At 43.6% G+C, this 12,815-nt stretch overlaps 1 protein-coding gene across 1 annotated transcript; it reads right to left on the bottom strand.

The window, feature by feature from the left end:
* Positions 1–5,517: 5,517 nt before the first annotated feature.
* LOC129535253 (protein FAM209-like) lies at positions 5,518–6,402 on the bottom strand. The gene is given in 2 exon segments (XM_055393942.2): positions 5,518–6,200; positions 6,202–6,402. Coding segments are annotated over 2 exon segments (747 nt in total). The 3' UTR covers positions 5,518–5,654.
* Positions 6,403–12,815: the final 6,413 nt, after the last annotated feature.

Here is a 12,815-nt window from a genome sequence, read left to right as displayed (position 1 = left end):
CACTGAGCTGAGCTCCCTGCGCTATGCGATTTTAGGCTTTCCAGGAGAGTCCAACGTGCAGCCAGGGCTAAGAACCTGTGTGCCATAGGCTTTTTCTGTGGTCCCTAGAGATCACAGGGGTAGGAGCCGTTGCTGAAAGAGTGACCCTGGGGTACACTTTGTCTAAGCCCCATGTCTCCTTTAATCTGAGTTCTGCCATCAGTCATTGCCGATAAGGTTCTTGGACCTTTCTTCACTTCTTCTGATGCCACCACCCTGATGGGAACAAAACGGTTATTTTTCCATGCTGCTAGTTCCCCTACAGCCACTTGGCCCCATCCTTCTTTCTTTTAAGAAATGAAGCCTTGAATGGTATCTGCTTTGGGCTGTGTTCTCCACAAAGCTGCGTCTAACAAGTTGGCTACAACACCTGGAATTACAGAAGAGCAAGGGCAGGTGGTGGGAAAGAATGCTAGAGATGCAGCAAATCAATGAAGGAGAGGGCCAAATTTCTCTTTGGGCTGGCCACAAAGTTTCTCCAGAGTTCAAAGACTGCTTGATTAGAAGTACTGCTGCTACTGCTGCTAAGTCACTTCAGTCGTGTCCGACTATGTGTGACCCCATAGACGGAAGCCCACCAGGCTCCCCCTTCCCTGGGATTCTCCAGGCAAGAACACTGGAGTGTAGGCAGTTCTCAAATTACCTTGGTTTGGAAAGCAAGCCGCTGAGGTGAGCAGATGTAGCAATCCGCAGCTAGAGTGGACACAGAAGTGATGTACAGATGGGGAGCAATTGCAAAACTCTAGCTAATCCCGGAAGCCAGCAGGCTTTTGCATTTCCTGAAAGAATTTGGGTCAGTCTATTTGGTAGGTTTAATTGGTTCAATGGATCTCTTCTGTTTCCAGGCATGAGCAGATGAAGGGGAAGCCTGGCATGTCTGTGAGGGAGTTCCTGTTATTTAGTTGGCTGGGTCACCCATTTCCCCAGCCTTGAAATAGCACGGCCACCATCACCTCCACCCGTCCTCCCACCCAAACATCTGTGCCACTGCAGCCAAAGAAACTCGGTTTTCTTTGAAATGGCTCCGTCAGAGGAGGCTGAGTCCAAGTTTGTATGTGTCGGTGAATATATTCTGGAAGAAAGGTGAAGGCACAAAGTAGATCATTTGGCTTCAAAGCAGCTTTGTCGATGCCTGACAAATTGACTTGCTTTTAGGATGTATTGACATTCTTTAATATTTGAGAGAACTAGTCTACTCAGATGGATGACTTTAACAGATATATCTTTGCAGTTAGTCAATGACAAAATATTCGTGAGTGGCTCATGTCTTTCCTCTTCACAGGAACTCAATAATGTGCCAAATGAGATCATTCCCCCTGGCCCAGGACTTGAGCACATTTTGAATTGTGCTCATCCTGACTGGGATTCCCTGGTGGCTCAGCTGGTAAAGAATCAGCCTGCAATGAGGGAGACCCGGGTTTGATCCCTGGGTTGGGAAGATTCCCTGGAGAATGGCTACCCACTCTAGTATTCTGGCCTGGAGAATTCCATGGACTGTATAGTCCATGGGGTGGCAAAGAGTCAAACACAACTGAGTGATTTTCACTTCACTGACTGGGAACTAAAGAATACTCAACTTATTGCCAGAGTCCAAATGGAGGGCACCCCGTATTACTAGATAACTGTTGGACAATTCCTCAATTAGGACCCTGTGTACACTGTCATAGCCATTTCTCACATCTCCCTCATCAGAGGACTCCTTGTCTGATTACAGATTTTGGTCCCTGCCAGTAAGACAGAATGTGCTTAAATTGATCAAAGATGTGTGAATTGCACATATCTCAAATTTTCATACAAAAAGGCCAGCTTTGGGAAATGTTTTCATAGAGTATATTTCACATAGCTTAATTCAAGCTAGCAAAGGGATTATCTTTCATATTAGAACGATTAAAACTCGGTTAATATTTTCTCCAACCATGAATTTTCACTTTCCGGTTACTTAATATGTGTATTAAATACATACATTGTATGCCTCCCCTGGAGAAGTAAATGGCAACCCAACCAGTATCCCTGCCTGGAGAATTCCATCGGCAGAGGAGCCTGGTGGGCTATAGTCCATGGGGTCACAAAGAGTTGGACATGACTGAGTGACTAATACTTTTACTTTCACTGCATAGCTAGAAATGAACCAACACTAAACAAACTTCAAAAGAGCACAAGGCTTGTCCTTCCAAAACTAGTATCTCCCACATATTTTTGAAATACCATGGAACATCCTGAAGCCTAGGCCTATACCTGAACTCAAAACTATCTTCAACCCCACCATTTTCTTGGTGTCTCATTCCCATAGGATCTTATTTGCTACTAGAAAATCACTGAATTCATAGGCTCAGTTTAGTTAAAAATTGCAGAGAAATGATTAATGATATGAGCATTTTGGCATGCAAAATTAACAGTGGGAAAATAAGCTTCTTTCGTGAAGTTCCACAGTTACTCCTGAATAAGATATGTTGTCATTTTCAAAAAAGTAATGTGCTATTTTTCTGTAACTTAAAACATCCAACAACAAATGTGTAAAAGAACTAAGACCACATGCATCTCAGGAAAGTCTTTGTTTCTAATCTCAAACTTATTAAGATTCTACAAAGAGATAGCCATCAGGGCAAAAGAAATCCGTCATCAATAACAGGGTTAAGATTGCATATAAAAAGTAATAATAAACCCCAACATTGTAAATCAGCTATGTGCTGTGCTTAATCCCTCAGTCATGTCCAACTCTTTGCGACCCCATGGACTGTATTTCAACTTTAAAAAAGAAGATTGCATGAAAAATACATAAAAGAATGTATATTTTGAGGATGTGGCTAAAAACTCACCATGTCCACTTTAAACACTGCATTGATTAATAACAAGATATAATTCTGGGCATGATTTTCTCAATGTCGGTTCCACAGAGTCTCAGATTTCTTATATTAGTGACAAAAATGGAAAACATAGAATAAGTTAGTGTTCTTTCTGATTCCATGTATGTTTAGTTAATTGAGTTCTTTTTCTCTCTGTTTTATCTCCATAGCCATTAGTGATTACATGATATATTTGGCTTCTTTGCTTATCTCTACCTAAATTGAGAACAAAATATAAATTCCATGAGGACAAGGAATTTTTTTTACCACTGTATCTCCAGTGCCTGAAACACGCTGACACACAGTAGGTGCTTAACAAACATCTGATGTATAAAAGAGGATACCACTATATTAAGAGAGAGAACAAACACAGATTCTATTATAATGGAACAACATAAAAGAAGATGAATGATTGATAAAAATGCCATTGTTGTTTGTATCTATATTTGAATATCCATTTATATGCCTTTATGTGAGAGAGCAATGCAGAGTTAATTTTCTTCCATTTCAAATAATGACTAATATTTATATTGATAAAGCTAGTATACCGTGAAGTACAATAATATTTTGCCTCATTCTCAATGTTTTTTTAGTTTATATTGCTATCTTTGTTTTCTGTGAAAGTTTGTTTTCTTTTTAAAAATTTATATTTAAAAAAAATTTTTTTTAATTTTATATTGGAGTATAATTAGTTAACAATGTTGTGTTAGCTTCAGGTAGACAATAAAGTGATTCAGTTACACATATATCTATTCTTCCTCAACTTCTTTTCCCATTTAAGTTATTACAGAGTATTCAGCAGAGTTCTCTGAGCTCTACAGTAGGTCTTTGATGGCTATCCATTTTAAATAAAGCAGTGTGTACATGTCAATCCCAAACATCTAATATATCTTTTATCATAAGTCACTTTAAATCAGTGTTGGAAGTAAACAGAATGTACATTTTACTAATGATAACATATTAATTAGAGAAATATTCATTAGGCACAGTACTAGACCCTTGAAAACAAGTGTCTTTTTTAAGATTTCTGTTCTCTTAAAAATAAAAAGCTTAGGAAAATATTGATTAAAATAGTCTTCCCCCCAAGAAAACTAGCACGTTCTCTTTGCTGACAGGAAAACAAGAATGTTGATAACTGAACTATAATAAGACTCTGAGTTAGACTAGTTAAAACCGAACATTAGATTTTCTGTAAATCTATGTTCGATTGAGGTGCTTGCTAATATATCTTCTCTGATTATATAGACTATATGCAAGAATATTTGGACTTTCATAACTACAAAATACACTGAGAGAAAACTATTTTTGCGAGCAATAGCAAATAGTTTAGTTACTGTTCTTTTAAAAATATATCTCCCTTAGTAACTATATCAACATATTTTATGACTGTTCCCTCTTTCTAACATTACATAAACAGATTCATTTGAATCTCAGGGGAGAAAAGGCACAGATTATAAAAATACTTGAATAATGAGCATATAGCTTTCCAAAACCATATAAAGAAGACATAAGATAAAGTCAAGATTCTGATAAAATACATATATGCGTGTAAGTCAACCTTCAGGGTAAATGAACTACTGCAACTGCAACTGGTACTAATATAACTTTGGTTAACATCTAGCAAGTATATCAGAAAATTAAAACAAACCAAAAAAAAAAAAAAAGAAAGGGGAGAAGTTCATGCTGAACTTAAACTTTTGTGTGGGGCCACTAAACATTAGTGGACAAAGCAATACTCAAGAAAAGAAAATGTGGTCAGTACTGTTCAGTTAAAAATAAGTATTTTCCAATATACATAATTTAAAGTTATGAGTCCTTCATGAAAAGTGTATTAGAGGATTAATTTAGCAAAGTAATATCTGATGGTATAGACAGCAGCAGAAGTTTCCCTGAGCAGATGATCTATTTAAACCTCAGATTAAAGATAAAACACCTGAAGAATTTATGGTAATACAATGGAAATATGGAACTAAGATAACTTTAGAGTAGACTGGTGAAAATAAAACGAGATACTATTACACACTAATTGGAATGGCCAAATACAAAAATCTGACAAAACCAATTACTCGCAAAGATGAGGAACAACAGGAACTCTCAGTTGTTGTTAGTGGGAATGCAAAATGGTACAGTGTCTTACATAGCTGAACATTGTCATACTGTATGATCTAGCAATTTTGCTCCTAGATAGTTCACCAAATGATTTGAAAGCTAATGCCCACTCAAAAACATGCACATGAATTTTATAAAGCTTAACCCATACTCTCTCTCACACACACAGACACACACACACAAATTGGAGGCAACCAAAATGTCCTTTACTAGCTGAATGTTTCAACTAACTACGGAACATCAATATAACAGAATATTATTCAAGAATAAAAAGAAATGAGCTATCAAATCACAAAAAGAGATGGATGAAACCTGAATGAATGTTATTAAGTAAAATAGCTAGTCTGGAAAAGATTATACACTGTGAAAGTGAAAGTCGCTCAGTCACGTCCGAATCTTTGGGACCCCGTGGACTGTACAGTCCATGGAATTCTCCAGGCCAGAATACTGGAGTGGGTAGCCTTTCCCTTCTCCAGGGGATCTTCCCAAGCCGGGGATCGAACGCAGGTCTCTCAGTCTGGAAAAGGTTATACACTGCATGATACCAATTCTACGACATTCTGGAAAAGGTAAAACTGTACCGCGAATCAAAAATGTCAGAGGCGTTTTTCCTTTTGCTTCAGAACACTTTTATTAGTTTGGATACAGTTTGTCAACACTCAACTACTCCTCTTCTTCTTCGATGCTAATATCCACAGCATCCAGGTATCCAATGTCCCATTCCTCATATATTGTAATGTTATTCTTTGTGTCAGCAAGACGTTGGCGTTTATCACCGGGTGCCGCAGTGAGTTTCAGATTCCCCATCCTGGACACAAGGTTCGCAAGTTCCGTTTTGAACTGGGTTAAGGCACCGCACTTCGAGTCTTTGCAGGGGGAAGCCTTTATCATCTTTCTTCCTGCAGAGCCAGATGAACAGCCCTGATGGCCACGAGGAGTGCACACGTTACTTTCGTCACCGCCTCCTGGAAACTTCAGGTACACCAACAACATGAAGACGATTAACAGCCACAGCGACTTCCTCCCAAACCAGCGTGGGGCATGCTCTGGTCGATTCTGCCGAATTTGGAAGTGCCTTCCGTTGGGCACCAACCCCCGGGGCACTTCGGCTTCATCTCTCAGAACATAAAACACACAGGCAAAGACAAACGAGACAAACAAAGGCCAAAATAATAACCATATGACAGAAGGCATCGTGAGCTAACCATATTACGGAAGCTCTGGCTCCTGCTGCGCTGGTCGGCACTGGCACCTGGAGACTGAGGACCAGGCAGGACTCCGCCCTTGGTGACGTCAGAGAGGGCCCCGCCCACACCGGAACCCTTGTGGCCACTGTGATGAAGTCAGGGCAGAGGGTAAGGAGGCCTGCAGGGGTCAACCGGGAGCAGGGCTTAAAGGGACATGGTGACATTTCCAGTGGGCAATTGAAAAAGAGGCAAGGATTGACAGAGTGCCATCTCCATGCAGTGTATTCTTTCTGAACCTGGTGTTCTACTGGCAGGGTGGGTCCATCTTCTATTTTTATTTTTCCATTTGTTGAATCCAGACCCTGTGGTGAGCAGAGCAGACCAGGGGCATGTGCCCCCGTGGAGCAGAGAGCCAAGTGGGAAAGAAAGATGTTAAACCAGAGGTCACAAACTAGGAGCCACTGATGTTTTGTGCAGCCTACCACTGTTCCTAAAAATGATTGTTCTCAGTGCTAAGTCCTGTCTGACTCTTTCCCACCCCAAGGACTGTAGCCTGCCAGGTTCCTCTGGAGAAGGAAAGTCAGGGGCATCACCAGTGATGCCGTAGAGGTGGGCAATGGGGTAGGTACTGTCTAAGATCCCTCCCAGAGCAGAGGTTCTATGATCCTGCATGGCAATTTCCCAGAGGGCAGGGATGCACCTCCCGGGCAACAAGCAGTGGAACTGGCACATCTCTGGGGAACTGCTGAGTTGGCAGAACTACACTATCTCTGATGCACGTGCAGATGAGCAGGTACTAGCTGCACTCTCCCTCCCCGTCTGTGCATGTCTGACCGCCACATGTGTTTGAAGGTGACCTTGCTCTGCAGGTGTGACCTGAGAGCTGTGTTCCTTTTCACTCTCCTTCTCTAGGAAGATGACCCTTCTTTGTGCTGTGCGAGTTGATGATCCGAACACATGTGTATGGCTGCAGCACTCGGCACTTTGCCTTTCTGTCTGGGCTGGTGGTTTTCACACTTGAGTGTGTATCAGAGTCACCTAGAGGGCTTGCAGAGTCCCATTTTGCTGGAGCTCAGTCCCCAGTCAGTCCTGGGTGAAAGCTGAAGACTGGCTCTTCTGCAGGTCTCTGGGCAACACTGAGAACCACCCTCCAGACACTGAGAACCACCCTCCAGACAATGGCTTCCCTCACAAAGACATGGCTTCCCTCTGACTGCTGGGCACTGAACCTGAGGGGCCAGTGGGAGTGGAGTGGCACCAAGAGCACCAAACTGGAGCCTGAAGACCAGGGTTCTACACTGCGCCTGCGCTCTAGCGAGCTGTGTGACCTTAGGCAGCCTCAGCACCTCTCTGTGCCTGTAGCTGCCTCGCAGGAACAAGGACGCGATGAAGTTGGCGACTGCTACTCTGGGTGTTTCTGAAACTCAGAGTTGGTCTGTCACTCTTGTCCCCAGCCTAGTCTTCCCAACTGGGAAGCCGGATACCCCTACAGCACCCCACCCCCAAGCATCCAAGTGCCCACTTCTGTCCACAGTCACTCCCAGCTGGAATGGTCCACTTGCTTGAGGGTCTCCTTCTACAGCCAGCCCTGTGTATGGAGCCCAAAGAGTGAAACTGGTGTCTCCCTCTTAGAGATCCACATCTACTACTTGGGGGTATGTGTGTCTTGTGTGTGCTATTTCAAATGCCTTTTAGAACAGAGATAAGGATACAGAATCCTAGAGCTAGTCTCCTGCAGGTAAATTCTGATGTTCACGACTTCCTGTGTTACCTTGGGTAAGTTAGTTAACATCTCTGACCCTCATGTACCTGACTTTAAAATGGAGAAACAGCACATGGGATGGCTGTGAGGACTAAATGAGATCATGTATGTAAGGCCTTTACCATAGTTCCTGGCACATAGTAAGTGCTTAACATGGTAGCTGTTGTTTCTCCAAAAGAGGGTAATGGCCTCCTCTGTAACACTAGAGATGCAGGAAAGCTGAAAATACAATGGTTGCTGGTGTTTTACTTTCTTAGTGCCTCCCATGGTACATAATAACAATAATATAATACATACATAGTGACATTAGGGTTTCCCAGGGGATGCTGCTGCTGCTAAGTCGCTTCAGTCGTGTCCAACTCTGTGCGACCCCATAGATGGCAGCCCACCAGGCTCCTCCGTCCATGGGATTCTCCAGGCAAGAACACTGGAGTGGGGTGCCATTGCCTTCTCCACAGGTGGTGCTAGTGGTAAGGAACCCGCCTGCCAATGCAGGACATGCAAGAGACTGGAATTCGACCCCTCAGGATTCAGTCCCTGGGTTGAGAAGATCCACTGGAGAAGGGAATGGCAACCCACTCCAGCCCACCTGGCGGGCTAACATCCATATGGCTGCAAAGAGTCAAACATGACTGAAGTAACTTAGCATGCATGCATAATAATACCTTACAGAAATGTATATGTCACATTTTTGAGAACACTATCCACTAAATCCTCTCATTCCATCTTTATCACGCTATAAGGACAAGGCCACCACATTTGTGTGGATCCCAGGATGAGCTGCGGAGAAGGCAATGGCACCCCACTCCAGTACTCTTGCCTGGAAAATCCCATGGATGGAGGAGCCTGTGGGCTACAGTCCATGGGGTCGCTAAGAGTTGGACACGACTGAGCGACTTCACTTTCATTTTTCACTATCCTGCATTGGAGAAGGAAATGGCAACCCACTCCAGTGTTCTTGCCTGGAGAATCCCAGGGACGGAGGAGCCTGGTGGGCTGCCGTCTATGGGGTCGCACAGAGTCAGACACGACTGAAGCGACTTAGCAGCAGCAGCAGCAGGATGAGCTGAGATGTTCTGAAAAACACTGCTGTCTACAAGCTTCCCATCAGTAGGCTGATTTTCCCTATGTGGATTTCTGCTCCTGCACGGGTGAGAGAGCATCCTGGGCCATGGCTGCCAGCTGGGGAGGCTCCAGGGACCCCATCTGGTACTCAGCCCATTTTTCTCAGGTACACATCAGGCCTAGAGGCTGCTTCCCATGTGGCATTATTGCTTGTACTCTGTTTACCGCATGCTTTACTAGGCCCCAAATATGCAAATGATGCTAACTGGATGACTCAGGCACTTCTGATACTACACATAAATGAAGCCAGAACAATGCTCTTGACTTTTTCAGTTCCTCTTATTAGGCCAAGAAAAATCAGACCACCCTTCTATGCTGCCAATGACACTTACTAAGGCGAAATCACAAAGATGGCTCTGGCTGTGGTGTTACCGCCACACTCGGCATTAATTAGAGTTCACTGATCGGTGAGGAATCAAGCACAGGAGATTTAGAAACTCATTATGGTGCTTAATAATGATTTGTTTCCTCACCAGAAATTGGATAAGGATTCTAGATTTCAGTGATTTCACTTCCCTGCTCTTTTCTTTCCCTTCATGCTTCTGTCATCCCTGACTCAGCTGGAAACAGAGGACAATGGCAGGTCCTCTGTGTGCGTGCTAAGTTGCTTCAGTCATGTCTGACTGTTTGCAACCCCATGGACTGTAGCCCGCCAGGCTCCTCTGTCCATGGGATTCTCCAGGCAAGAATACTGGAGTGGGTCACCAAACCCTCCTCCAGGGGATCTTCCTGATCCAGGGATCAAATTCACATTTCTTATGTCTCCTGCAGTGGCAGGCAGGTTCTTTACCACTAGTGCCACCTGGGAAGCCTGGCGAGTCCCCTATTTGGTGCCTGTTGTTTGACTTCCCTGAGCCTTGCCCAGTGGCCACGTTCTGTCCATTATCTTTAAGATCCCAGCAAGAAGCAATCTTACCTTGTTCAGCTCTATTCTAGTCACACTAGGCTTCCTGCTGTTCCTTAAACTGGTCTGACCTCAGGACCTTTGCACTTGCTATTTACTGTGACTGACTTTGTGGGGCTCTTGTTCCCTCTCTTCTTTAAAGTCTTTATTCAAAGGTCACCTTCTCAGGGAGGCCTGACATAACCAACATATTTTAAAACTGACCCTCTCTTGCTCCCTATCTGCATTTCTTGCTTTATCCATAGTATCTGTTTCCTTCTAAAATGCTAATTTCCCTATCTGGTGAAGGGCTCTGGCTGTCCAGATGAGAGGTACTGTCTACCTCTGTGTTGGGATGCCAGAGGTCAGGATAGTACTCACAGCTTTACCAGGCCAATGGATTTGGAGAGAAGTGGTCCCTCCAAGAAAGAAAAGCAAATAGACAACATATTTACTTTACCTCACTTCCCCTGCTTTCTTCTCCTTACCCTGTCAAAGCCTTCAGAGTCCAGTTTCTACCTGATAATACAAATCAGCCAAGAAGGCGTATGTAGGGAGAGAGGATAAGACAAGAGGATTCTAACTGGAGCCCTTTTAGGCCAAAGAGTTTGAACACAGGGGACCTTGCCTGGCCAGTGTTGTCCAGAGACTTCAGGCTAAGCATATTTCATTCCATTTTAATGTAATAAATATTTTAAAACAGAATTATTAATTTTAGATGATTAATGAATAAAATAATATTTCTAAACAAACAAAAAAATACTAATTTCCCAATTGCTTTAGTTATTCCCTCCTCCACATTCACTCTACCAAAAGGCAAGCCCCAGAAAGGCAGGGATATATTTAACTTTTATAATTTTATTAAAAAACAGTGTTTCGAAGGGATGGAGTATTGATGTTTTTATTTCTTTGGGAGCTTCTATCACAAAAGTGAATACTCATAGCTTGCATTTTTATAATACTTCAAAAGTAGGTTCCCATACAAATTCCTTGATATACATTATTATTGGGTCTGATTCACAGATGAGGACACTGTGACTCAGGATGTACAGCAGATACTGTCAATGTCCTTCCCGTATCCTTTGTCATTTATCATTTCTGTGCCTGCCAGCCTGCTTTCACACTGCCTAAAATAATGTTTGACTTTACAGGAAAATAGTAAGCATAGCACAGAGTTGCTGTACACCATTCACCCAGCTTCCGCTCACACTAAACTCCTGACATAATAATGGTAATAGTATCGAAACGAGGAAATTAATGTTGATACAACACTGTTAACTAATCTATAGACCTTACTCAAATTTCCCCAGCTTTCCCACTAATGTCTTTTTTCTATCCCAAGATCCAATTCAGGATCTCATATTGTATTTATTGTCATGTCTCATTAGCGTGGGCTTCCCTGGTAGCTCAGCTGGTAAAAAATCCACCTGCAATGCAGGAGGCCCCAGTTTGATTCCTGGGTAGAGACAATCCCCAGGAAATGGGATAGGCTATCCACTCCAGTATTCATGGACTTTCCTGGTGGCTCAGATGGTAAACAATCCGTCTGCACCACGGGAGACGTGGGTTCAATCCCTGAGTTGGGAAGATCCCTTGGAGGAGGGCATGGCAACCTACTCCAGTGTTCTTGCCTGGAGAACCCCCATGGACAGTGGAGCCTGGCAGGCTACCGTCCACGGGGTCATTTTGTGACCCCATGGACCGTAGCCCTCCAGGCTGTGGTCCATGGCATTTTTCAGGCAAGAATACTGGAGTGGGTTGCCTTTTCCTACTCCAGGGGATCTTCTCAACCCAGGGATCAAACCTGTGTCTCTTGCATTGACAGGCAGGTTGTTTACCACTAGCACCACCTGACCCACTCCAGTATTCTTGCCTGGAAAATCCCTGTGGACAAAGGAGCCTGGCGGGCTACAGTCCATGGGGTCGCAAAGAGTAGGACAAGACTGAGCGACTAAGCACAACACAGCACAGCACCACCTGAGAAGCCCTGTCCGATGTTATCTCATGGTTAAGTTAAGGTTGGGTATTTGGAGCAAGAAGCTTAGAGCTTTATCTGAAACAGTGAGCACTCAACTTTCCAGAACACTATCCAATAAGTCATCTTATTAGATATTCAAAGCAATCCCTCAAGAGCAGAGATTATTATTTTCATTGACCAATAAAGAAATTGAGCATTAGGGAGTTCCCTGGGGTCCAGTGGTTAGAATTCAGTACTTTCACTGCTGTGACCCAGGGTTCAATCCCTGGTCAGGGAACTACAATCCCATAAGCTGCATGGCATGGCCAAAAAAACAAAAAAAAAAAAAAAGAAGAAAGTAATTGAGGCTTGGAAAAGTGAAAAGATTCACCTCAGGCCTCCTAAGCTACTGAGCGAGAAAGCTGGAGTAAGATATAGGTCATACATTTCCTAGTCCAGAGCTGTTTAGATTTATCTCTTAGCATCACACTCTTCTTGGTACTGGAGAGGATCTGGGATACTCTCAACCTTCTAGGATCTTCCAGCACAAGTGAGAAAGAGAGAGCAAGCGTTCTAAGATAGCCCAGCACCTCTCCACAGAACAATGGTCAGACTGACAACCACAGGCAGCTTCCACCTTATACCGACAGGGCTTCTGGGATGGTTGTTTGAACCATGGGAGGTATTTTCCAAGGGTGGTAACACTGTGAGCAAGGGTAGGCACCCAAGCCAGCCTACCAAACATACTCATAGCAGATCATGGCTACTGACACAGTTCCTGGGCCACAGGTTTTTCCAGGGGTGGGGAAAGGAGGCAGAGGCTGGGGAGGAAGGTAAAGCCTGGGTTCTGCCAGGCTTTGATGGCCCAGGAAGAAAGTCGGATTTGGTTCTACATGTGATGGGAAACCAC

The sequence above is a fragment of the Moschus berezovskii genome, chromosome X (genome assembly GCF_049115385.1).
Source record: "Moschus berezovskii isolate FMDL1 chromosome X, NW_MosBer_1.0, whole genome shotgun sequence".
Classification (NCBI taxonomy): Eukaryota; Metazoa; Chordata; class Mammalia; order Artiodactyla; family Moschidae; genus Moschus; species Moschus berezovskii.
This window is presented reverse-complemented; position numbering and strand designations above follow the sequence as displayed.